The sequence below is a fragment of the Maniola jurtina genome, chromosome 17 (genome assembly GCF_905333055.1).
Source record: "Maniola jurtina chromosome 17, ilManJurt1.1, whole genome shotgun sequence".
In the NCBI taxonomy this organism is placed as follows: domain Eukaryota; kingdom Metazoa; phylum Arthropoda; class Insecta; order Lepidoptera; family Nymphalidae; genus Maniola; species Maniola jurtina.
This window is the reverse complement of record NC_060045.1, coordinates 1,646,322-1,673,817: the sequence shown is the minus strand read 5'-3', so window position 1 is coordinate 1,673,817 and position 27,496 is coordinate 1,646,322. Positions and strand designations below refer to the sequence as shown.

The window sequence follows — 27,496 nt, the reverse complement described above, 5'->3', positions numbered from 1 at the left end:
TAACAGACAGGTTAATAGCAGGTAGATAGCTTCATCAGTCATCACTCTTGCTTGACGGAATCTACTAATGCAGGAAACTTATCAGCTAATGATTGCTTAAGAGCACTCAAACGGCGTTACGCAATAAACAAACAGCCCCTAAAGGTTCATATCGTTATTTGTCGTGGGCCAACAGAACAGCTCACTCTTTATGTTCCGGCCTCAAGGCTACACGTGGACTCGTGGACGTGCAACCAGTGGGAGACTAAACGCATCACATGACTTTATCTACGTTCGCTAAGTACATACAACAATCTATGTACTAAGTACTGGACGTGGACGGGTCAGTCCGAACAAAATTTATTGTGGACTGCAGCTTTTGCTAATAACTTAACTAGCTATTGTTCGCGTGGATCAAGGTTTTCAAAAATCACATGGGAACTCTGATTTTCCAGGATTAAACATAAGCTATGTCACTCTTCAGGTCTTTAGCTGTACCCATGCAAAAAGTCACGTCGATCCACAGCTCTGTTTTGGCGTGATTGAAGGACAAACGAACACGCTTTCGGATTTATATGATCTCCTCCATCAGTCACACTCGCCACTCATGATTGACGGAATTTTCGTGTAATGGTTGCTTAAAAGCACTCAAACGGCGTTACGCAATAAACAAACAGCCCCCTAAAGATTCATATCGTTATTTGTCGTGGGCCAACAGAACAGCTCACTCTTTATGTTCCGGCCTCAAGGCTACACGTGGACTCGTGGACGTGCAACCAGTGGGAGACTAAACGCATCACATGACTTTATCTACGCTAGCTAAGTACAACGATCTATGTACTACGCACTAGACGGGTCAGTCCGGACAAAAAAATTTGCGGGCTGTAACTTAATGGCTAATCAAATCAATAATTTTTCAAAATCTCTAGGAATTCTTTGATTTTCCGGGATAAAAAGTAGCCTATGTGTTAATCCAGGGTATAGTCTATCTCCATTCCGAATTTCAGCCAAATCCGTTCAGTGGTTTTTGCGTGGAAGAGTAACAAAGACACATACATACACACAAACTTTCGCCTTTATGAAATTAGTTTGATAGTGTGATTACCAGGTTTTGCTTAAACGTGGTAAAATCCCCACAGTAAATTCCTTTGAGTAGCGCTACTAAGTATTAGTAGTATATTATGAAAAAATCGCTTGACTTTCATCATCATGACGTGTGCGATGTATGATATCAATCACGTAGGAGCCATCTGAGTCATGCAGCATGTTCCTACGTGACCATTCAACAGTATCCATATACAGGGGATGCATCTGGAGCTATCGTCGTTTGAAACCCGATACACGTTCACTGCTGGACATGAATCTTGCAAGGATCGCTATAGGACAGGATCTTGAGCCGCTTATATCTGGGCACGGATCTCTTTTTTAGAGTTCCGTACCTCAAAAGGAAAAACGGAACCCCTGTCGGGAATGGAACCCGCGACCTCCCGTTAATAAGACTATAGCGCTTACCACTTACCAGGGAGGCCGTCAAGACTTGCAAGGATCGCTACAGGACAGGGTCTTGTCACTTGATTCGCTTATAATATCACGGCGTGGTTCTCCTCTCAGGATGAGAATGGTTTTGACCGTAGACCAACACGTTGGCTAGTGCGGATTGATAGACTCATACACATACCTTTGAAGACCACCCTGGCGCAGTCGTAAGCGCTGTGGACATATCTATTAGTGCGAGTTCCTGGGTTCGATTGCTGGGTTCCCGGTAGAAACTTCATATTCCAGGTTAGCCCGCTTCTATCTTAGACTGCATCATCACTTACCACCAAGTGAGATTGCGGTCCAGGGCTAACTTGTATCTGAAATAAAAAGAACCTTTGAGAATTATGTCCTGGTATGATTTCTAGGCACGCACCTCTAACTTTTCGGAGCTATGTGCGTTTTAAGTAATCAAACCTGCATGCCTGAGAGTTCTCCATAATGTTCACAAAGGTGTGTGAAGTCTGTCAATTTGAACTGGACCAGCAGCGTGGCTGACTATACCCTAAAGTTCTGAGAAGAGACCTGTGCTCAGTAGTGAGCCGGCGATAGGTTAATTATTATGATGAGGATCATTATGATTATTTGGACCACCCTGTATTAGATAATTCAGATACAATGCACGCGATTTTCCTCTTTACGCGTCACAATTCGATGCCACGTGGATTGATAGGGTTGTCACTATTTCAAAAATATTGTCTTTCTCTGATGACCTTGACCCAAAATGGCGGTATCATAGAAACAAAAACCGCACGTTCCAAAGTGACAGTCATACCAATATTTCTCATGAAATAATTTCTTTCTTTTTCACCTTGTAATATGACGTACTTTTTTAATTAAATCGATAATTTAAAATGGTAAATAAACTTAAACCTGGCAGCGAATATGGGTTTTATGAATTTTTGAGGACCCTAATTACTAAGAAATAATTTATATTTGACCTGGGCACCATCCCCATTCTCTGCTCTATTGAACTATCTATTTATGTATCAATCTAATGAAACTTTTATAATTTCGGCGTAGTTGCTTTCTTGCATTTTGAGTGGCATCCCTAATGGAGCGCTTAAAGTATATTATGGTAATTGCAATGCAAATATCAATTCTTATTCAGTTTTCCTAGTCACACATTTACCTATAACTGGAGTGGAGGTAAACTGTTCAATGATTAGCTCCTTAAGTGTTGTATAAGAGTCCTTACCTTAAATTGTTTATTATTTGCTAGCTTTTGCTCGTGACTTCGTCCGTGAACTACAAAAATCTCAAACTCCCATTTTAGCGGATGTCTATGTCATAATAGCTTTTTGCATGCTAAATTTTAGCCTGATCCGCCCAGTTGTTTGAGCTGTGCGTTGATAGGCCAGTCAGTCAGTCAATCCGCGATATAGGGCATATAAAATCTTAACATTTTGGTCAAATTCTTCAGTCCCATCTGCTTTAGCTACGGACATGGGTTCTGCCCGCCGCGCGGCTAGGCTTCAGAAAAGATTGAAGAAGAGACTCCGGGCCGAATAATAACCCTTCACTAGGGTTCCGCGAGTCGTATAATTCAAAGTAAATTAACTCTGTGACTCAAGTGTGAACAATAAACCAAATAGACGGGGTGTCTATCGAACTATGGTGTTTTGTTTTTATGAGCAATTACAATCCGGGTGTCTGTAAAACTAGAGTGAATAGACATCTTCTAGGTAAACGCGTCCCATCTTAGGCGACATCATCACTTTCCATCAGGTGTGATTGTGGTCAAGCAATTGCCAACCCAACAGGCCGAAGTCGCAAAGTTGTAACTTTGTTAATACTGAATAGTAGATAGTCTGCAACCTTCAAACACCTTGACTGAGTCGATCTATTCCTGGAGAAAGTAAGTACCTAGACTAGATGTCGCCCCGGCTGCCCTCCTGATAGCGGCGCGGTTCTGATAACGCTTATCAAGGCTTAGGGCCACACCAGATTGGCGCGCGTATCGGTCGAGAACACTAAACTTGTGTGCGGGTCCAAGAAAAAGATTGCGATATTTCACCGGCACACTTTACGGCAGTTATGGAACTTCTAACAAAACTTTGAGGGCGTTGACGTCATTGGTAGGCGTCAAATGGTGGTCAAATGTTAGTACATTCGACGCAGGTAGCCTATTACAGCCCTATTTTTAACCCTCGGCCCAAAAAGAGGGGTGTTATAAGTTTGACATGTGTATCTGTGTATCTGTGGCATCGTAGCTCCTAAATTAATGAACCGATTTTAATCAAGTTTTTTTTTTGTTTGAAAGGTGGCTTGATCGAGTGTTCTTAGGCTATAAGTATATTCTAAGAAAATCGGTTCAGCCGTTGGAAAGCTATCAGCTCTTTTCTAGTTACTGTAACCTTCACTGGTCGGGGTTGTTATAAATTTTTAATTTACACTTGTTCTATGGTTTCACGTGATGACACCATAACCCCTAATATTTGACATATCGTCGATTCAGAATCAAACCGAGAGTTCCCTCACTCTAGTTCACTCTGGCACCGGGGTGATACCCTAATAGTGTCTAACACTGAATGATAGCCACTTAGCTCATTTGATAATGGTTGGTTTCAATGTTGCTTTTTTGAGTGATATAAAATAATTTTAGGGTTCCGTACCTCAAAAGGAAAAAGGAACCCTTATAGGATCACTTTGTTGTCCGATTGTCTGTCTGTCGTGTCTGACAAGAAAACCTACAGGTTACTTCCTGTTGACCTAGAATCATGAAAGACAGGTGGGTAGGTTTTGCATCACAAGTAAAGGAAAAAATTCGAAAACCGGGATTTGTGGTTACGTCACAAAAAAATTAAGATGTTTTCATGAAAAAAATTATTTACTAAATCAAAATGAAAGTACTTAGTAAGTAGATAAATAAATACACAGTCAATAGTCATATTATATGCCCTTTCTAACATAGGTACAACATAGTCATTGGTGTTATCAGAATGCCTGCTGCAGTCTAGACTGGATAAAGACTATCTACAGCGATACTGATTGGCATGTGCATTCATTGTTATAAAATCGTTCCAGGAAAGCAAACATATTAATTACTACTATGATGCCTGCGACTTTGATCGCGTGGATTTAGGTTTTTAAAAACCGGCCAAGTGTGAGTCGGACCCGCACACGGAGGGTTCCGTACCATCGTACAATATACATATTACGTATATGTATATTGTACGATAGTATGGCACCTTGTACACAAACACCTGTACCTTGTGAACAATATACATATACGTACCTAACACTTTTATGTAGAACACTGCAGGTTAATGTGATTTAGTAAATTATTTTTTCGTGAACACGTTTTTTTGTGATGTAACCACAAATTCACGGTGTCAGGATATTTTCCTTTACTTTTGCTAGAAGATCTACCTACCTGCCAAATATCATGATTCTAGGTCAACGGGAAGTACCCCATAGGTTTTCTTGACAGACAGACAGACAGCAAATTGATCCTATAAGGGTTCCTTTTTTCCTTTTTAGGTACGAAACCCTAAAAATCCCATGGGAACTCTTTGATTTTCTGGGATAAAAGCCTAAGTCAGGTCTTTAACTCAAAAAATCGCGTCAATCTGTTGCTCCTTTGCGACGTGATCGAAGGACAAACCAAAAAACCAACAAACAAACGTACTTTCCCATTTATAATATTAGTAGCAGTGATTGTTGTAGAGTCGTTACAGGAAATTTGCAAACATATTATTATTTATCATTGTATGTCTGTTTAAAACAGAAGCGCAGCACTCTAGCAAAGATAATATTGTATTACTAATCTCTGACCCTATTATGACTAACTCGTTATAGTTGTATGTATATGTCCAGTTAAAAAAAAGCTTTGATAGCTTGACTATAGTTAAGCCCGAATTCGGTAAAGTACAAGTAAAGGATTAAATTCGAAAACCGTGAATTTGTGGTTACATAGCAAAAAAAAATTAAAATGTGTTTTTTTCAAAGTACCTAAGATAAATATACCAAGTGGGGTATCAAATGAAAGGGCTTTCTTTACCTGTACATTCTGAAACAGATTTTTATTTATGCATAATAGTTTTTGATTTATCTTGCAAAATGTCAAAAAAAAAAATACCCGAGTACGGAACACTCGGAGCGTCACTCACTTGGCCGGTTTTTTTGGTTAGCTTATCACTTGGGTAACTATTAATTAACTTTAGAGGGATACCCTAAGCAGAACCTTTGCAGTGTAGAGTGCGGAAAGACCGAGCTTGATTGCATATGCTAGGCCGGTGCGGTATAGCGCGGGTGACGTGCGGGTGTGCAGTGCGTGCTTCCGCCTCAAGTCATACCCCGATTGCCATCTCGACCCGTCGTGTACTATTCGTCTCCTAATCTTAAGCCGGGTCCAGACGCGTGTAACGTGTAATGTAATCCACCGTGTAATGTAACACCGTGTAACACGAATTCTATGTGTTGACGGCACTACGAACATTTCATGTAACGCTCGCGTCGGCGCTTGCGCTGATCCATCGGCTGTCGGTTTTTTGCGCGAACAGAAAGGCGCTCGCAGTAATAAATAGACTCGCGTACACAATTCGCTTTGAGTTCGTTTGCCGTCCACACTGTTGACGCTAAATTACAAGTAATCTTACATAACATGTTACACTCGTCTGGACCCGGCTTTATATCAACGAGTGCCATCATGACGTCATTATGACGTAGGGCTCTATTACATTGTATCGGCGAATATCGCTGACAATTTACCCCGCCGCCTCGGTAGGGCTTCCGAGATTGATTCAGCGAAGCTTTATAAAAGGGGTGAATCTGATTACGTCGCGCCGATGCATTTTATACGTTCAATCAAATGTTACCGACGCCTACTTTTAAATCTTATCAATACGACATTATTTACAAGTGTAAATTAAAAATTTATAACACCCCCGACAAGTGAAGGTTACAGTACCTAGAAAAGAGCTGATAACTTTCAAACGGCTGAACCGATTTTCTTGGATTATAGCTAAGAACACTCTCGATCAAGCCCCCTTTCAAACAAAAAAAAAACTAAATTAAAATTGGTTCATTAGTTTAAGAGCTACGATGCCACAGACAGATACACAGATACACACGTCAAACTTATAACACCCCTCTTTTTTGGTCGGGGGTTAAAAACTAGGTAATCAGCTCAGTCCCTCAGCGGGCGATGGAGAGAGCTATCTATGCTTGGAGTTTCTCTGAGTGATCAAATCAAAAATGAGGAGATCCGTAGGAGGCCCAGAGTGACCGACATAGGTCAACGGATCCTAAGCTGAAGTGGCTACGGGCAGAGCACATAGTTCGAAAAACCGATAGACCATAAAGAGGACATCCTCCTCTTTCGAAGTCGGTTAAAAATGACTATCTTTTTCCTTTCTCTAAGAGCCCTTGCCCACTAGCGTTTCTACAGCGTAGGCGTTAATCGAACGTTTGCGCCGCGCGAACGCCGCGATAACGCGACGCGTGAGTCGCGTGCATAATACCTGAACAACTGGCATGTACAACCGCGAACATTATTTTTTACTATGTCTACAATGTACCATAAAATAATCACTTTCAACTTGCAAATTCCATAATGGGTCATCTCTTAGGATTTTATTTTTTTATTCTTTCGTTTTCGTAATAACAGAAAAGCCTAAGGCTTCCTCGTCGGAATCCATTTAGCTAATTACTAGACTGCGATTTCACCCACGATACATACATACATATTTTATAGCCTACTAACTGATGCATGCAACTTCGCGTGATTATAGGTTTTTTAAAAATCCTGGTGGAACTCTTTGGTTTTTCGGGGTAAAAAGTAGCTTATGTGAACATCCAGGGTATAATCTATCTCTCTTCCGAATTTCAGCTTAATCCGTCCCGTAGTTTTGGCGTGAAAGAGTAACAAACATACACACAAATACACTTACACTCTCAAACTTTCGCTTTTATAATATCCGTGTGAAGTGTGATTGGCACTTGGGGATAATATATCTATTGATAATAGAAACGCTAGTGTGAAGGTACTCTTAAGATTACAATCGCATTGTGTGTAGTGGAGTGTAGGTATGTTCCAAGTGATAGTGTATTGCGGGTGCAAGGCAAGTGGAGTGGCGCCGTATCAACGGGTTATCGGTGAAATTGCCAGATTACAATAGATACGTTGAAGGAGACCCTTTATTCCGATACAATGAGTGACGATGCAGAAATGTATCACAGTATTACCACAGTAGTTGGGGAACTTCTACAAAACGTCAAGGCTTTGACGCCACTGGCAGGCATCAAATGTTAGTAAATTTGACGCAGGTAGCCCTAAAGTAGCCCGATTTTTAGGGTTCCGTACCTTAAAAGGAAAAACGGAACCCTTATAGGATCACTTTGTTGTGTGTCTGTCTGTCTGTCCGTCTGTTCGTCCGTCCGTCCGTCGTGTCTGTCAAGAAACCTAATAGGGTACTTCCCGTTGACCTAGAATTAAGAAATTTGGCATGTAGGTAGGTCTTATAGCACAACTAAAGTAATAAATCTGAAAACCGTGAATTTGTGGTTACGTCACAGGAAAAAAAATAAAAATGTGTTTCAATTTTCAGAGTAAGATAACTATACCAAGTGGGGTATCATATAAAAGGGCTTTACTTGCACATTCTAAAACAGATTTTTATTTATTTTTATGCATAATAGTTTTTGATTTATTTATTTATTGTGTCAGCTAGTTTGTGGCAGTCTGAAAGACCTTTATTTTATTTTATTTTATTCACAAATAGCTTTCAACCTTAAGGATCACAAATTTTTTATTTTTTATTTTCACTTATGTTTTATTTTAATTTTAATTTGAATTAACAGTTAATAGAATTAACTACAAAGACTTACCAGAACTTCCCTCGTTTGGGCCCGAACAGAATACCAGCGTTGTGGGTACATTGTGTCGGTTCTTGTTATTTTCCGATGACATATCCACAACGTCAAGCTGAGCTCGGGCCCTTTCGTTGGCACGACACATAATACATACATAATATACTGTTTAAGTTAAGTTAGTTTTTAAGTTTTATATTTTAAATTTTATATTTTAGGGTTTATATTTTTTTTTTTTTTTTTAGTTTTGTATAAGCGTCTTTATTTGTAATACTATGTTTATGTGTCGGTTTCAACGAATAAATTTTATTCTATTCTATTCAAAATGTTGGAAAAAATACCCGAGTACGGAACCCTCGCTGCGCGAGTCTGACTCGCACTTGGCCGATTTTTCTTTGATTTTACGTCACCCACGGTCAATATTGGACATAAATCGTCGATTCAGGATCAAACCGAGAGTTCCCTCACGCTATTTAACTCTGCTGTTACCTACAGACTACAGAATACTAGATAGTGATTTTAAGTCCCGTCCTCCTTTTAACCGAGTTCTTGTTCGTTAAAAAGGATAAGACATTTGACTCTTAGCTTACATCACGTAGGAATTACAACATCCAAACAGACAGTGTTTGAACAGTTTTAGAGCTCTTTAGTGTGTACGCCCACCGGCCGGCGTGTCGTGGCCGTGACCGCAGCACCACGTATAAATGTCATCATTTTGGACCACTATGGTGTCATGTGACCATAACTTAATGCGACATCGGGACATTGTCATAGTTCGCTACAGAGTCGCAGCTTTCGTTTTAAGTTTACATAATTAATTATCACCACTATATCATCTTAGAAATCTAACAATTCTGACCTTTAAAAGGTCTACAACAGTACCTATTTTGAATAAATGATTTTGAGTTTGAGTTATGAAACGTGTAACAAAAGTCAAAGCTTCACCTATACTACACTATAAACTGAGTAATTCAATACAATATACTTGCAGGCGTCAAATGTTGCCTACATTTGACGCTAGGTAGGCTATGAAACGACTAGGTATCTTAGGTATGCATGAGGCACATTCTTTTTTTAGCGCCGTAGTAGACGCCGGGTATTCGCTAGTTTCTAATAAAAGATCCCGTAATAGTCATATAGTATGGTCACAATAGCGTCGGTTATGGGACATAATACCTCCCACGCGCTAGTGTCGAAGTGCCTCCGTTGTCTCTGTCATTATTTGTGAGGATTTGATGGTGTCACACCTACGCGTCTGGATCGACACGAGTTGACTGACCCGATTGCTTTTACTGGGTTCCCTAATCACTTCATTTGATTATTCTACTTATGGTTGCAAAAGTTTACTGTTTAACCCCCGACCCAAAAAGAGGGGTGTTATAAGTTTGACGTGTGTATCTGTGTATCTGTGTGTCTGTGTATCTGTCTGTGGCATCGTAGCGCCTAAACGAATGAACCGATTTTAATTTACTTTTTTGTTTGAAAGGTGGCTTAATCGAGAGTGTTCTTTGCTATAATCCAAAAGAATTGGTTCAGCCGTTTAAAAGTTATCAGCTATTTTCTAGTTTTCTTGTAGAAAAGAAGGTTAGATAACTCTTAGGTTCATAATATTCAAGTGTCAATTGACAAATGTCAAGCTGTCAAGATGGACGTTGCCTAGATATACATAATTATTTATTTGAAAATGATTTGTCGGGGGTGTTGAAAATTTTTAATTTACACTTGTTTAATAAAGTACTTACCCTTTTCGCAACTTCGCGCGATCTAATTTACGGCCTTATAGCACTCGGGGATAGTATAGCTTTCAGTTAGAGAATTTCCTGAATAGTATCATTAGTCCCGGATAATTTGGTCATCTTAGCGGTTATGGAACAAAGAACCGGCCAAGTGCGAGTCAGACTCGCGCACTGAGGGTTCCGTACTCGGGTATTTTTTCCAACATTTTGCACGATAAATCAAAAACTATTATGCATAAAAATAAATAAAAATCCGTTTTAGACTGTATAGGTAAAGCCCTTTCATATGATACCCCACTTGGTATAATTATCTTACTTTGAAAATTAAAAAATATTTTAGTTTTTTTTTTAATGATGTGACCACAAATTCGCGGTGTTCAAATTTTTTCCTTTACTTGTACTATAAGACCTACCTACCCTAACCCTATAGTCTATAGGGAAGTACCCTATAGATTTTCTTGACATACACGACGGACGGACGGACGGACAAACAGATAGACAGACAACGAAGTGATCCTATAAGGGTTCCGTTTTTCCTTTTGAGGTACGGAACCCTAAAAATTACAACCAAATACCAACAAATTAGCCAAACGCGCCCTGGTCTGAGAAGAAGACGTGGCAATAGGAAGACCGAAACTAATTAGACCGGTTTAAATCTTAGTGCCATCCTTTTCCGCAGGGAGCATTATAAAGGGCCGCAAATAAAAGACCTGTCATTTTAGTTTACAGATTGTTTACTACAGATGCCACTGTGTCTCCGGAATCTACAGGGAATGTGGTGTAATGACGTCACATGACGCATTGACACCATTCAAGGACGCATGCGAAACCACTGACTAGATTACATCATTCAATGTAAACCCCGTATATCAACTATGCTTGGAATAATTTAATTTCTACAGGGAAATGTAGTGAAATGACGTCACGAGACGTAATGACGTCCATTCGAGGAAACATTGACTAGGCATACCTATAGTATAGAGGGCGTGCCAGACCTTCGTTATTTTATACAAGTGTAAATTAAAAATTTATAACACCCCCGACAAGTGAAGGTTACAGCAACTAGAAAAGAGCTAAAAACTTTCAAACGGCTGAACCGATTTTCTTGAATTATAGCTAAGAACACTTGATCAAGCCACCTTTCAAACAAAAAAAAAACTAAATTAAAATCGGTTCATTAGTTTAGGAGCTACGATGCCACAGACAGATACACAGATACATACGTCAAACTTATAACACCCCTCTTTTTGGGTCGGGAGTTAAAAAACTGAAAGTTTCTCTGCGTATTGACCCCAGCACAGGGAGGAACGATCAGCGATTATGAAGTTTTGATAATGGTGGTTTTGGGAACCTTACGTCGAAAGTTATTTTTTTTTTTTTAATTTAAGCCAGACACCCACTTTTAAAGTTTCAGAGCGTCTGGCATGAGGTTGCCACCATATATAATGAAGAGATGAAGCGATATCTGGCTTACTACAAATAATAGAATGATAGGCGTATAATACGTTTGTATGGAAAAGTTATTATTAATATATTTAAGTAACAAATCCCCTTGATTTTGTAATTGTTGTCAATTTTGTCCTTATGACGCAAGCAATTTCTATTACGTATACCTATGTGACCACAAATTGTGCCGTCATTGATTTTAATACGACCTACGGATATTTTTGAACTGATACCTAACTTACATAATATGAGGTTTTCCCTACTTATTCCTGTTGTTTAACCGACTTTCGAAAATGAAGAGGTTTCTTATTAACTTTAAAATGGTCTACGACCCAGGCTTGGGCAGAGATCTATAGAGCGTACTTTGACTTTGCTCAGTTTGCTCAGACTTAAGACACAGTTAAGGTGGCTCTTCTTACGCGCTCCATACAATTAATTGTATTACTACATTTGTATGGAGAGTTAGTTATATTATTCCTATTATTCTATTAATTATTTTTAGTAATGAATCTAAAATCAAGCCAGATATCGATTTATCTCTCCATTATCTATGCCCTAAAATAATCTATTTAGTAAAATTATATTCATTTTAAAAGTTATGACCCTTAAAAAATCTCTATTTTAGGGCAAATTTTGAGGCAGCTTCGTGCGTAAATAAACTCTATAAGAAACTAGATGTAAATCTTGCAACTTTGTTACCAAATACTTAAACGGAAATCTGGCAAACCACCAACACAGATACTAGTTCCTAGAACGTCAACATTTAGAGGTTTGGCTCTCAAACTCGTTCGTATGGTGCGCGCTACGAATGAACTCCTCATAAGCGTGCAAACCGTAAAAGGTAAACCGAACATAACATATATGATGTGAAGACCCTGATGTGACGACCGCAGACCGCTTCCAGTAAAAGGTTTCGCGGGCTTTTCTCGAAATACGCCAACCGCATTCCCACACATCCAATAGCACTTCAGACAACATAAACTTTGACAGGATGAGGCATGACGTGAGATTTCTCAGGCTGTGGTCAGGTTTTCACGACGATTTGTTCGGATACCGAGATAGCTTACATCCCAAAGACAAAATGTAGACTATTATTTTAATTCCGAATTTTTTTCATACAATTTTAAAAAAAAGCCTAAATCCACGCGGAGGAAGTTGTGGGCATTACCGTCTTGTGATAAGTAAATACTAAATACTCCTTAACAACCTCTCGCACTGCCAAGGGTCACTGAGATCTCTTATAGAGATAAGTGCTTCCCTGTCCACTTGTTCTTTCTTTTTCTCTTTATTGTTACAATTTTCTGGTACAAAAAAAATGTATAAGAAGTTAATTGATTGTCTTGTTGTTCCAGGTGCAACGGATCAAGTTAGAAGACCATGCGCCGCCCAAGATCACTCAGATCCAGGAGTTCTGCACGGACGTGCACACTTGGCTGAACGAGGACGCGCGGAACGTCGCCGCCGTGCACTGCAAGGCAGGCAAGGGGAGGACAGGTCAGTTGAGTTACTCCTGGACACGGACTGAAATCTATTTGACACTAGCCGATGCCCGCGACTTCGCCCGCGTGGATTTAGGTTTTTTGAAATCCCGTGGGAACTCTTTGATTTTCCGGGATAAAAAGTAGCCTATGTGCTAATCCAGGATATTATCTATCTCCATTCCAAATTTCAGCCTAATCCGTCCAGTAGTTTTTGCGTGAAGGAGTAACAAACATACACACACACACACACACACACACACTCACACACACACACATACAAACTTTCGCCTTTATAATATTAGTGTGATTTGAGCGGATCCAAAGACGGATTGTTCGGGTTGTTTTTTTTTCCTCGGGGGAGGAAAAAATCCCTACGAACTTCTGCCTGCTGGCAGAGTGAGTCCGACTCGCACGGACTAAAATAACCTTCCCATGTCTGCCAAGGTGAGCACAGAACTGCGTGGCATTACTTCGTGCTGACCTCCTAAATCTCTATCTTCTTCCTTTCTTCTTTTTCTGTCCCTTCCCTTCGCATCATGATAGCCCTCAGCATTTGGCTATATCATTGCCAGGCGTCGTTGTTCGACTTGTAGACGATCCCAAACTAACTGGCTCGTTGGAAAGCCTTGAGCACCGCAGATATGTTAGCTCTCTTTGCGTGTTTTATCGCCTTTATAATGGGGAGTGCTCTGAAGAACTGCTTGACCTCATTCCATCCTCCTTCTTCTACAACTGCACCGCACGCCACCGCAAGCAATTTCACCCTAACCACCTGGGTGTCTAGTGCACATCGATCGCCAGTTGTGCCAGAACCCATTTTCCACGCATATGGAAACTGTGGAATCAACTTCCATCGGCGGTGTTCCCACTAGATTACAACATGGGGTTATTCAAGGGGCGGACCAACAAATTCCTGAAGGCGGCACAGCTAGCTCATTATAAGTTGTTGCTAAGGTGTATTTGATGTCTTAGCATGATAATATTCTATTTTCTCAAGAGTTCAGTGTTCAATGCCACCTCATTGTGTGCATAGTCAAACAAAACAGCCAAATATTTCGGCTGAGGTCAAACATGTGCAGACCTTACTCATAAGCATACGAATGCCTGAATAAAAAGTAGGGTTGCTAGGCTAATATCGATTTGTGTAATCAATCAATAGAAATCGGTTGTTCATCATCATCTTCACGACCCATCGCAAGCCTTTAAGCAATAAGGCAGCCTTTGGTTTGGCACTGGTTTTTAATTTCCTTGCGTTTTTTCTAGTTTTCTAGTTATCTATCTAATTATATTATTTGCCTTGTTAGGATTATATTTTTTCAAAAAATTACGTATTACGCATAGGCACTGACGCAATAAGAAAAATAATTTAATTGTATGGCCCTCTAGCTTGGTAATATTATATTCGAAATGTGCTCTATTTAAAGAGCCTTTTGGTATAATTTCTTTCGCATCATTAATCTGAGCCAGTTAGGAATAATTATTTCGTATATTATGAAGTACATAGAACTGAGTCCTGAAACCTAAGTAGGTACTTATAGGAACAAGTGTAAATTAAAAATTTATAACACCCCCGACGATCCAAAGTATCTGAGTTTTCCAAAACATCATTATGTCATTTTCAAATAAATAATTATGTATTTAGGCAACGTCCATCTTGACAGCTTGACATTTGTCTATTGACATAATAATATTATGAACCTAACGGTTATCTAACCTTCTTTTCTACAAGAAAACTAGAAAAGAGCTGATAACTCTTAAACGGCTGAACCAATTTTTTTAGATTATAGCTAAGAACACTCTCGATCAAGCCACCTTTCAAACAAAAAAAACTAAATTAAAATCGGTTCATTCGTTTAGGCGCTACGATGCCACAGACAGATACACAGATACACAGATACACAGAGACACAGATACACAGACACACAGATACACACGTCAAACTTATAACACCCCTCTTTTTGGGTCGGGGGTTAAAAATCAGTTTTATACTTAATTTATAAATGTCAACCCGGTCATGTTATCCCAAAAAATAGGGGCGAGTTTACAAAGATTCGCATAGAGTTGTTTTTTGTACAAATATTCGGAACACCATTCAAAATGAAATGAGAAAGTCCCCATCGATCCGACATTGGCAAAAAAAAAAACAAGTTCAAAGTTCACGATTAGGGGTTTTTATGTTTTTCAGCCAAACGGTAAGTTTATCAAAAAATTGTAGATCATGCAATTATTTATCATCTATAAAAATTGCCTTAGCACTTTATCTCCTAAGAGTCACAGTTTCTGAGATATAACTATTCAAAAAGTTGAAAAGGTTGTGTTCTTCATAATATGCATAAGTACGCCGCGTATATTCATCACGTAAGCTGTAATACAAGTAAAAATATTTTCTTATCGGTCTGTATAACTTATTACAAAATAGTACAATTACATTTAACTAATAATACCGTACCGTACCGTATAAGCCAGCGTAGTATGAGACGCCCAGTGCGATGGACCTAATAATGGATGGAAGCGGCTGGCGCGGGAAGTGGCTGGATGAGGAAGGCTGAGGATCGGGTGTGGTGGCGCTCTTTAGGGAAGTCCTATGTCCAACAGTGGACCTCCACAGGCTGATGATGATGATGATGAATAATAGTACAAATTATGAGAATATCAACTCGAAAGAAACCCAGTCCCTCATTTTATACGCCAGTGTAACCTTGAGCGCCATCGTCCCCTATTCAGCATTCCGCGTGGCAAGGGTCGTGTTTTGTTCCTTTTCCAAAATCCAATGCCTATTTATTATATGAAATACTAGTCTCCAACGTTCCTTCGTAGTGACAACACGTGCTTATTAATATTATTTCTCAATTCTCAACCTAATTTGTGCTGTTTTTAGTTTTAAACCCCGGCCAAATGCGAGTAAGACTCGCGCACCGAGAGCTCCGTACTCGGGTGTTTTTCCGACATTTTGCACGATAAATTAAAAACTATTATGCATAAAAATAAATAAAAATCTGTTTTAGAATGTACAGGTAAAGCCCTTTCATATGATACCCCACTTGGTATAGTTATCTTACTTTGAGAATTGAAACACTTTTTAATTTTGTTTAAATGATGTAACCCAAATTCACGGTTTTCAAATTTATTCTTTTACTTGTGCTATAAGATCTACCTACCTACCAAACATGATTCTAGGTCAACGGGAAGTACCCTATAGGTTTTCTTGACAGACAGACTTCGACGATGGTATGCATAGAGAACAGAACTTTTTGAGGAGAAAAAGTAAAGACAATTTTTGTACATACTTAATTGCATGATCTAAAATTTTAGTCAGATCTATTTTTCTGATAAAACATACCGTTTGGCTGAAAACGCAAAAAACACATACATTTGCGAACTTTGACTTTGAATAATTTTTTTTGCAAATGTCGGATCGATGGGCTCTTTTCACATTTCATTTATCCGCAAATTCGTACTTTTCAGTTCTATGCGAATTTTTGTAACCTTGCATGTCTAACTTGACTGGGCTATTTTGTGATATTTGACGTTGACTATATCGAACATAACAATTTATTGCTAGATGATTTTGTGTTTTGTATTTACATATAATATGTATGTATATTATGATTTGTGATTTGAATTTTAGTGACAGTATTCATACTATATTATTTACATAGTTGTAATATCATTTTATTTTTTGCATGCCTATCGTTGAGGCGAAAGATCTTCATTATAAAATGTTTTTGCGAATTGAATGATTTTTATTTGAAAAAGTTTGAAAAGGTTTTAAAAGTCGCTATTTCCTCTCCCTTTGCAGGAAGTAGTAGTTTCTTTACTAACAAGGGTCAAACTTATATGAATTACACGTAACGTCTCCTTTGATGCCGGCAGCTATTGTGGTGTAAACAGAGTAAAAAAAATACTTGCCAGGAGGGTTCTTTACAAACGTGATTGCGAAATTCAGTACAATATGTTTGACTGGATTATGACAACATACGTACAAGTCAAACCAATTTAACCAACTAAGTTTTAAAAATTGCTGCCTCCACTCCCCTCTGCACGTGTGCGTTGCGCCTAGTAGTTTCCCAAACAACAAAGGTCGAAGTTATACGAATTACGCGTAACGTCTCCTTTGATGCCGGCAGCCATTGTGATGCAAACAAAGTACCCCCAAAATCTGTCAGGGGGGGTTAAAATTTACAACCGTAATTGCGAAATTTCTTTACGGCCTTTAATTGGCGGAATTGTAAGCGTTTGGGGACTTTCACGTGGTGTCGTAAATTTTCAAAAAGGATTCTTTATAGCTTTTTGCACATATGCATAATATCCGCATCCGATACGCATCCCGGGTCCGGGCTTCGATCCCCGGTAACGCACCTCTAATTTTTCTGAGTTTGTTTTAAACAATCAAATATCACTTGCTCTAACGACGAAAGAATATATCGTAAGGAAAACTGCATGTCTGAGAGTTCTCCTATGTTCTGAAAGGTGTGTGAATTCAACCAATCATAGGGATTTATTTAGGCTAAAGACCAGCTGGTTAAGTGCGGATAGCGTTTGGACTACGGCTTTTTCGTGAGGAGAATCCGTTGGGATTGAGATCCGAAGGGATGCCACCGGCCACGGGGGAGCACAGTGCAAGTGGCTATAGTGGCTATAGTGGTATAGAATGAGATATCGATTTGAAGAGCGTTGTCTCTGTCATTGAAGTCAAAACGTCACACATGCATGAGTGACAGAGACGACGCTCTACGAAGCCGAAATCTCTTTCTAAAGTTCGATGTTGCAATATTTCCTGCCGGGTACTGTAGAAGAGGTTGCTCTCAAAGAATTCAAAATTTTGCTGCGTGCGACGTAGGTATACGATACTAACAAATGTGCGAAAATTTCTTTACGGCCCACGAGTATAATAATAATTGCCAAAATTACCAGCGTTTGGGACTTTCACGCGGCGTCGTAAATTTCAAAAGGGATCCTTTATCCCGCCTCCTTTTTTTCCTTTGTGGTCAGCTCTATAGGGACGTAAAAAATAAAAAATTGGTCAATTGCATGTCGAACTCACAGACGAAGGATTCCGTACCATCGTACAAGAAAAAATAACCCTGTTTATTTGTTTCTAATTTTCATGCGAGCATTTTGAAATTTCTATTATTATATTTTATTAATTTTTTAAGAAAATCTACAGCGAAATTTTACAATAAATTTCTTAAAAGCTAATTACAGAAATATGGCCAATTACAGATTTTCTCTAAAAATTAACAATTTGTTTGAGTGAAAAACATTTCATTGTTAGATACAAATAAAAAAAAGCAAGCATTAATTAAGTACCAAAATATATGAAAAATGAAATCATTATGTAGGTATAAAAACAGTATCCTAGGCAGCCTAAATGATAATAAATAATAATTATGAAGCAATTATTTAAGGAATGAAAAACAAAAAAAAGATTGTGTATGGTACCAAATAAAAATGTGTGCATGTGTGTGTGTGCAATAGAAATACACATTCTGTGAATTTTTTTATTCTCTACCTATTACGATTCATGATATACTGCCCATTGACAACGGACGCACGGACGGACGGACGCACGGACGGATCACTGGCCGAGGCTTAGTAATAGAGCCCCAATGGTCGCTTCGGCTACGGAACCCTATAAACGCGCAGCTATTCCGATATGAAAGGAACAAGTTTTCGGAGGCAATGGGTGATCATTTCACTTGCTATATACTTTTATGGCTGTGGGCGATTGCCTTTCTTTCCTTAACGTTCTGTTACGTTTAATTATGCAAGAAAACTTCAATATATTATGTTATGCTCTTTTTGTGTTTTCGTAACCTGATAGGGATATGGTAATTTTTTCATTTTTTTACTACATGATGCTCGTAATTTCGTCTGCGTGCATTTAGAATTTTTAAAAATCCCGTGGGAACTCTGATTTTCCGGAATAAAAAGTTGCCTACGTCAATTTCCGGTATGCAAGCTTCCTCTGTACCCATATAAATCGGTTAAACGGATGGGCCTTTAAGAATCCTGTGGGACCTCTTTGATTTTCCGGGATAAAAAGTAGCCTATGTCTTTATTTAGATTTTATTTATCTTTTTTTGATAAAATGTTTTGTTTTCGTTTTCAGGTACAATGGTGTGTTGCTACCTGCTGTACAGCGGGCAGCAGGAGACGGCGGACAAGGCGCTGCAGTTCTACGGCACCAAGAGGACGCACGACCAGAAAGGTGATACTTACGTACATTTTAGGGTTCCGTACCTCAAAAGGAAAAACGGAACGTCGATCTGTTATTGTAATAATATCAGATCGACACCTTAACATGCTTTCCAAGGCACGGAGGGAACGCAAAAGTCAAATTCGAACCTCCAAGATCGGTCACCATAGTGGATCAATATTGTACACCGTGCCACTCGTCAGAGAAGAGCGCATTTACTAGCGCGGTTTATTGTCGCGCAGCGCCATCTAGTCGAAACTTCGGAACTAACTCATGGCGCGTTACTGCAGGCGTGACGATCCCGTCGCAGCGACGCTACGTGGACTACTACGCGGCGCTGGTGCGCGGCGGGCTGGCGTACCGCGCGACGCGCGTGCACGTGCGCGAGCTGCTCATGTCGCCGCCGCCCGCGCTCGCCGGCTCGCAGTGCACGCTCGAGGTCACCGTCACGCAGCCCAAGGAGAAGCCCGAGCAGACGTTCAAGGTAGAAATGGGTATCATTGTTACTTTTAAATCATTTTCATTTGGTGAAATTGTTTTTTTTTTCTGCACGGGTGATTTTTTACAGAAAGTTATGTTCCATTTTTTGCACTTTCGTTTGCTACATTAATTTAATTAGATGTTTGTTTCTTTGTAAAACGCAGCGATGCGAGTATTCTTGCTCGCACGCTCTTTAGCATCTTGGCTCGGATCGATAACCAAGCGTGCACAAATTTAACATAATGAAGCGCGAATTTAATATCACATATGCTTCCTGTGTGATGGTCCATCTTTACGAGATAATATGATACATGGGGAATGGTTCCTTCTTACGAGGCACGTGTTTCTGTCACCATGCCTTGAGCGCAAGTCACTAAAGAGCTGTGGTGTCACCGCGAGAGACGATGTCTCTGTCGCTTGTCTGTAACAGTGTGTCCCTCTGTGCAGGCGTCGCTGGGCTCTCACGAACTGCGGCGCGACGGCACGGGCGCTGCGGGCGGCGGGGCAGCGCGCGTCGTAGCGGCAGCCTGCACGCCACTGGCGGGCGACGTACGCGTGGACGTGTACTGCAAGCCAAAGATGATGATGCGCAAGGAGCGCCTCTTCCACTTCTGGTTCAACACCTTCTTCGTCACCGCCTGCGTGGGCGCCGAGCCGGTGCCCGCGCCCGTCGACAGTGAGAACTTTTCGTTTTATGCTTGTCCGGGCGGACATACCTCCCCACTAAGAAACTTTTTCAGAAATTCAGCTCAAGCAAAGCCGGGGCAGGGCAGATCAATTCGTAATCGTCTAAACAATACACATTACACACAAAGTATGTTCCATATCTATTTCATAAACAATTTATAAGTTAATTTTCAAAAAAAATATGACTTTTTGGTGTAGCCCAGGGTAGTATGCTGGGTCTATTCTTTTTCTGAGATACATTAATGAAGTGATGGCACAGGGCAGTATATCATGTGTGAAGTTAGAAAAAGCCACGTCGTTTATAGATAAACTTGTAATGCCGCAGGTCCAAACCTCGAGACGTTCAAACTGACGCTGGACAAATGGCAGCTGGATGACGCGCACAAAGACAAGCAACATAAACTGTACAGCCCTGACTTTAAGGTAAAAAAACAATGCAATTTGCGAATCTCAACTGAGACTAGATAACCACCATAAATAGATAAATAATTATTACAATGCGCAAGTGTGCGCAAACACAACTGTCATAGTCTGGTGGGACGGCAATCTCACGACCAAAGCAAGAGATCCGACACCTTTAATTTCCTACAGGCTACTTACTACTGAGAATTTTTTGACAGAACAAATTGAATAACTTTAGAACTCTTACCAACAATGTGTTTGAGAATACATGTCATAAAGTCACATTGGTGGTTAATGGAGATTTTCTGGTCATAATACCTCACGATCCGCAGTTGAATAAGGTAGCCTGTATATAAGTAAGGCAGTCAAAATTTCATTTTTATTTTCAGGTGGAACTAATAATCCAAAAGCAGCCAGAATCCTCAACGTTCAGCGGGCACTCCGTCCGGGCTTCACCATCTCTGTCATCTTGCGCTTCTTCCGGCTCTGAACCTGATACAGAGCCGGACGCGCATTGGGACTCCGGTGAGCGCCTCTGCCCCTCCTACCCACCCTACCCCTACCCCCACCCCTGCCCGCGCTGCCCCTACCTCTGCCCCAGCGACGACGACTACCCTGATCCGCCCCATTACCCCAATGATGATAAACTATATATGAATGTAGATGATAGTTTAAGTACGCATAAAACTCTTCCATCCGAACATCATTTTGATGATGCTAAACTGTATATGACTGTCGACGATAGTAGTTTAAGTGCAAATAAATCTTCTCCACCCGAACATTATTCTGATAAAGCTAAATTATATATGAACATTGATGATAATACTTTAAGTGCGAATCGTCTATCCGATTATAAGTCTAATGATGGCAAACTGTACATGAATGTTGATAGTAGCGAAAATAAAGCTCCGGAATTTGTTGAATACGACGATGATGTTTTTACTAAAACGCAAGGACGTCGTATTGAGCGCGAGTCGAGTAAATCAGATGACTCCAGTCAATCTGCTGATATCGATGAGGAATTATGTTCGAATACACTTCAGCGTAGTGTTAACGTTGCACAGGATGCAAGAAAATCTAATAATGTTAATAAATTAGGTAGGAACAATATTGATAAGGCTAGGAACCGAAATGCTAAATCTGTATTCAATGCTAATGGTTTAAGTACAAGTAAATCCACTTATCCTACCAACAATGAATCATGTACATGTAAATTAGTACAGCTCGATAGAAAGACATCTTTCGCGAGCCACCTCGAAGACAATGACAAAAATTTATATACTGATAAATTTGAACTACCTGTTAATACTAATTTGTATGTGGATAAACCTGAATATGATTATAATTTGCATAGACAAATGGTTGAAACTAGTAATATGAATATGAATAAAGTCGATTATCCAGTTAATACAATTCATCCAAACGAATCAGAGTATTCTACTCCTACAGGTAAACCACTAGAATGTCCCATTACTGATAAAGATAGTCCTCTTTATACTAAAGAGCCTGAATATTTAGATGGTACTAATCTTTATACAGACACACCTGAGTATTCAGAAACAGAAAAACCTCCCGAATATCCAATCGGTACGGAAAAGCCACCAGAATATCCAGTAGAAAGTAAAAAAGATTTTAAAGCCGAGGAATTTAGTAAAAAGGATAAGAAATGTAAATATGGGTCTAGGCCTCGACTTTCGCTAGGCGACATGAGGGCATCTTGGAGAGAATTTAGCGGGAAATTCGGCGAGAATAGAAAGAAAAAACATAAGGACGATCGTCAGTGATATTAAATTGTTCTCATAGACACAGATAAAGGCCTGAATTATTCCTACACGGATGACAGTCGCATTGTGCGTTTTAGAGTGGAGCGTCTTTTGAGCACGCCCTATACAAACGGAGTTTGACTGTATTAGGCGCGTTTGAATCACACTTCTCTTCAACAACGCTCACATTCTGTGCTGACTGAGTAGAATGACGAATAGAATACGCGATCGATCTAGGGTATCCCTAGTGCGTATGAACGCAACGCATAAATACAGCGTTAGTATGGCGTTACACAATTGAGCGCACCAAACAACCATTTGAAAGTTGAAAAGACTGCCTTAGGCGACATCCGGCGCGAAACAGAACATTAATTGATCATTTTGTTGATTTTACAGAAGGTCTGTTTAAAGTTCAGAATATTAGAAAAATAGTAGATAGATCTTTTTCGAGTGTTGTGATCAGATGTTTAACTGTATTGAAATTACCTACTGTTTTTATGCGAGTCATAATTGAACTTTAAACATCTCTCCTGTGTAATCGACCATTATGTAGTGAACTAAGTCGGTGGCGCAGATGGGGCCAGGGGCGAGTAGAAAAAACTTTTAATATTTACAAGAAGGAAGACGTGCGCACGTGTCCGTATCGAAAGCGGGTGCCGAGTGGCATGGAAAGTATGGCATTGCGCCCGCTGCCCGCCCTGTGCCGCCCGCTTAGGTTGAAATCTATAGAGCGCACTTTGACTTTGCTTTGACTTAAGTTTCAGTTAATATGAGACAGATTTATGCCAATGGTATAACGCTGTCTCGTTTTAACAGTATCTTAAGTCTGAGCAAAGTCAATAGCTCTATAGATCCTTCGTCATCGATTTGATTAAGACTGTGCATACTTATCAAACGTCAAATAGATGCCCTAACATTCGCAATCGCATTACAGTACAGTACTGTGCTTGTAGTATGATCTCGGTGGTATCATTTGATTTGGTTTGAGATTTGTTCACGGGAAAGGTTCAATTTGAATTTCATTGGACGAAGAAATTAAAGAAATAGGAAAAAAACGTTCGTTTAGAGAGAACTTATGGTACACAAGTATTAAGCTTCATTTACGCCGAATCAACAGTGCGACAATGTAGCATGCCACAGGACTACATGATACAATAATTTAAGATGTAGCAAGAATCGTCGGCAGACTGTTTTTTTTTATTCACTATAGGCAAGCGCTTGACCACAATCACACCTGATGGAAAGTGATGATGTGGTCTAAGATGGGACGCGTTTACCTAGAAGGTGCCTATTCACTCTTGTTTTAAAGATACCCGGATTGTTATTGGTAGGAAACACAGATCGCGGAAGAGTATTCTAAACCTTAGCCATGCGTATGAGGAATGAAGACGCAAAACGTTCTGTCTGGCAGACTGTCGTGCTATAATAACATTCTAATTCTACAGCATGTTATTTTCGGATAAAATAGATGCCACATTCTACTTAACGTCGCAAAATGAATGTTGTTGCAGCATGCCGCATTGTCGCATATTGTTACTCCGGCGTAAAACAGCCTTAAATTGGCCCGTCATATCCAGTACTTGAGCATTTAAACTCATGCTCAGGTAATAGGAATGCTACAAAAGCTTGTTATGTGTAGAATAACCTTAAAAAAGGATCCAGCTCAGTATGATGCTGTATGCTACGCAATTATTACAAGAGCATACAGCTCTGATTAATTATTATTATTAATCGAAGATCAAGGATCAAATACTAATCTTTCAAAGCCAATGAACACAAGCTGTACCTATTTCCCGTTGAGCAGTTAAGGCAAAATGTGAATGAGGCGTTAAGAGTTTTATCAATATTTGTCACACGTATTATTAATTAAAAAACAATCGTTAAATGCAGTTGTGTCTTACCACAGAATTCTAAATTAGGTAATAGAAATGGCATTTCCTGTTCATTAGTTCTTCTGTTCTTTCTGGAAAAGTGTGTCACTGATTATTATTATTAGCTACCTACTCACAAATACAGAATTAATCACGTCTATGCATAACTCTAGCATCCAAAGCAACGTAAATTAATACGTCTGTTTGTACAATAACGCGCACTGATGCTTCACTAGTCACCTGTGCGACGAAAAGCTAGTTTCTTTCCCATTTCTATATTTATTCTGAATTATTTTATGTGTGTCACTTTAATACACGATGATATAATATACGCTAAGTGATCGAGTTAGGTAGGGTGTTATGTACAGATTTTAATATTATATGTTTTGTTTTAATTGTTACGTTATAATGTTTATTTGTTATTTTTAAAGTGGATTTGTTTTACGAATTTTGACATTCATATTATAATAATAATGATTTTAAAAACCTTTTTATCACTAAACATTGTGAAAATTCAGCCAAAATTTACATTTCCGATCTTGGTAATCTGGATTTCAATTTTTATGGATGTAATGGCTGTTTTACGTCAGGGAAACACAGTGTGATATTGAGGCATGCCAAACTCCACAGGGCTGCATGCTTCAAAATATAAAAAATGTGGCAAGACTTATCGTGTCATAATATTTTAATTCTACAGCACAAGTCTCAGCATAAAATAGACGATCTGTTTAATGATAAAATAGATGATGCTGTTTATGAACGCAAAATCCATGCTACCATTTGTAGCATGCAGCATTGTGGCATGTTGTTACGTCGGCGTAAAACACGTAACACTCCTGTACTCCACGGCGTAACATTCCTGTTCTACAGCACGATGTTGTCGGCATAAAAAGAATTCATAGAATAGCGCAAGATCGTAAAATTAATGGTTCATTAGCATGCCATATTGTTGCTCCGGCGTAAAACAGCCTTTAAGTACTTTATTTTTAAAAACAATTTTTTTTTTAAATAATTTTATCTTATATTATTTTTGAATCACCAAATAAACTTTAATTGACGAATAGATTTTACATTTGGACAGAAGTTTTCTTTGAAAGATTTCCAATACAAAAATTGCCTTAAACATTTTTCGGTTTAGCGAATGTTGAAATTCGTAAATCGATTTTTGTATAGGTATTTCAATGTAGGACGGTCTTATTCTTCTGTTGTTATTTCATCTATCAACATCTTTTGAATTCAGTAGTTGACTACGTTAAGTCTGTTACGATAAGTAAAAATAAACTTATTTTTAGGGCGAAAGTCATATTAGGAATGAGCTAGGGAGAACGCTGACCTGCAGAACTGAAATCAGCTTTATTAACTTAAGAATATGGGCACAATTGGTATAAACAAAACACTAAGAACTTCACATGCCGTATGTGTTTTGTTTTATCAATTTCAACCATATGTTAAAGTCAATAAAACTGAGTTTCGTAAAGTAAAGGCTGATATGCTTCCATTTTGCAAGTCTGCTTTCTTCCTAAGTCAATTGTCGAATTAATTTGTCGATACGTGTGGCAACACTAAACGTTTATATTAATATCGATTAGTGTATGAATCCAAGATTATTATTATTTAGTTTATTCACCCTAAAACACGCAATCTAGGGTGTATACTCGGAAATTTGTGTCCGTCTATCCACCCTGGACTAAAAAATAATATACAAATTCGCCGTCTGGGGTGCATGGTGGGTTCATGTATCCGAGTATACACCCTAGGGTGTCTGTTTTAGGGTGAATAAACAGAATAAGTCAAAACATAATATACTTGGAGCTTTATACAATGACTAAAGCAATTGATGAAGGATTTAGATGATTTTTGAAAAAAAAAACGTAGGGGATAAGAGTAGTGATATCAGATAGTGATCTCAAAAACCGATAACGAGTTTTTTATGCGTAACATGATATAGTTGGTGAAACAACAAAAAATTCGAAACTGCGACTGTTAACCTCTCGCTCTATTTCAATAATGGGTGAAAGAGATGGACTTGCGACACGACTAACGTAACAATTGACTATTACAACGTTGGTCGTTAGTGTCGATGTAATTCTGAGTACAATTATTGTTCTATTTCACGAAGACCGTTTGGCTATGTTTGTGTGCGTGCACACATACACATTGTAGTGTGCGTAGCGCTCAGTTTCGCCTGCGATACGGTGTTACGCACACAAATGCGTTAACGCTTATCGGTACACTCACTACTACACAGGCGCGAATCCAGCCCTCGAAAGAGGTTGTGGGCACAGCCACCCGAAAATCGGCCAAGTGCGAGTCGGAGTATGAACTCGCCCATCCATGATCGATAAAGTTGATTCCTACAAAGGAGATGTTTACAAATTATGTGACCGCTAGTAACTTAATAAACCTGTGAAATGCTAGTTTTTCGTCCACGAAAATTCCAAAAGTAAATGTGTGTTTGTTTGCACATCATAGTGTTACATTTAGACTCTTAACTACTAAATCGATTTTGATTAAATTTTTACAACTTTAAACTATACCGACCATGTTAGTTCGACGTCACACGTTTATTAGGGTTGTGGGCCCACAACGGTGGATCCGCGCCTGCTTCTACAAGCAAGGCTGAGCGGTCATCGTGAAATAGAGCATCTATACTAAGTAAAGACGTACGTCACAGGGGCGGGGTGCGAGCGCGTGGGCCGCTACCGGCCGTTGTCGCCCGAGAACAGCGCACACACGTAAATATACAACACTACACGCACAAGCGCCTGTAGACTCATTCACGATCTGATATTGAAACCTTCAGGGACAATCGTTGTACCTTTGGCGTCAGGTAAAATGTGCTTCTGACGAAAGTAGTCTTTTGCATAAGCTGCGTTTCCATTATACACCAGGGTGAAACCAGAACGCTAGCAACAATGAAGACACATGATAGTATTGATGATTACTGATAAGATATCGTTAAAAACTACGAAAAAACCTTAATTTTTTTAAAGTATATTGCAAATAAAACACCTGACTGACGCTAAGGGTCAAAGAACATTCAGTAAATAGGTCACTCAGGGTCAAAGTCGCGTTGTAGGTGGTAGTTGACCCGAGTTTGCAC

At 39.4% G+C, this 27,496-nt stretch overlaps 1 protein-coding gene across 2 annotated transcripts in view; it reads left to right on the top strand.

The window, feature by feature from the left end:
* Nucleotides 1-27,496, top strand: part of LOC123873908 (phosphatidylinositol 3,4,5-trisphosphate 3-phosphatase and dual-specificity protein phosphatase PTEN) — a 62,097-nt gene that overhangs the window by 29,398 nt on the left and 5,203 nt on the right. The window contains exons 3-9 of one of the 2 annotated variants that reach the window (XM_045919005.1): nucleotides 12,863-13,004; nucleotides 19,104-19,202; nucleotides 19,481-19,674; nucleotides 20,118-20,346; nucleotides 20,683-20,780; nucleotides 21,149-21,284; nucleotides 27,068-27,128. In XM_045919005.1, the coding sequence (XP_045774961.1) occupies nucleotides 12,863-13,004; nucleotides 19,104-19,202; nucleotides 19,481-19,674; nucleotides 20,118-20,346; nucleotides 20,683-20,780; nucleotides 21,149-21,284; nucleotides 27,068-27,128 (959 nt within the window). The remainder of the gene's footprint in view (nucleotides 1-12,862; nucleotides 13,005-19,103; nucleotides 19,203-19,480; nucleotides 19,675-20,117; nucleotides 20,347-20,682; nucleotides 20,781-21,148; nucleotides 21,285-27,067; nucleotides 27,129-27,496) is intronic. The other variant, XM_045919006.1, reaches the window with a different exon arrangement.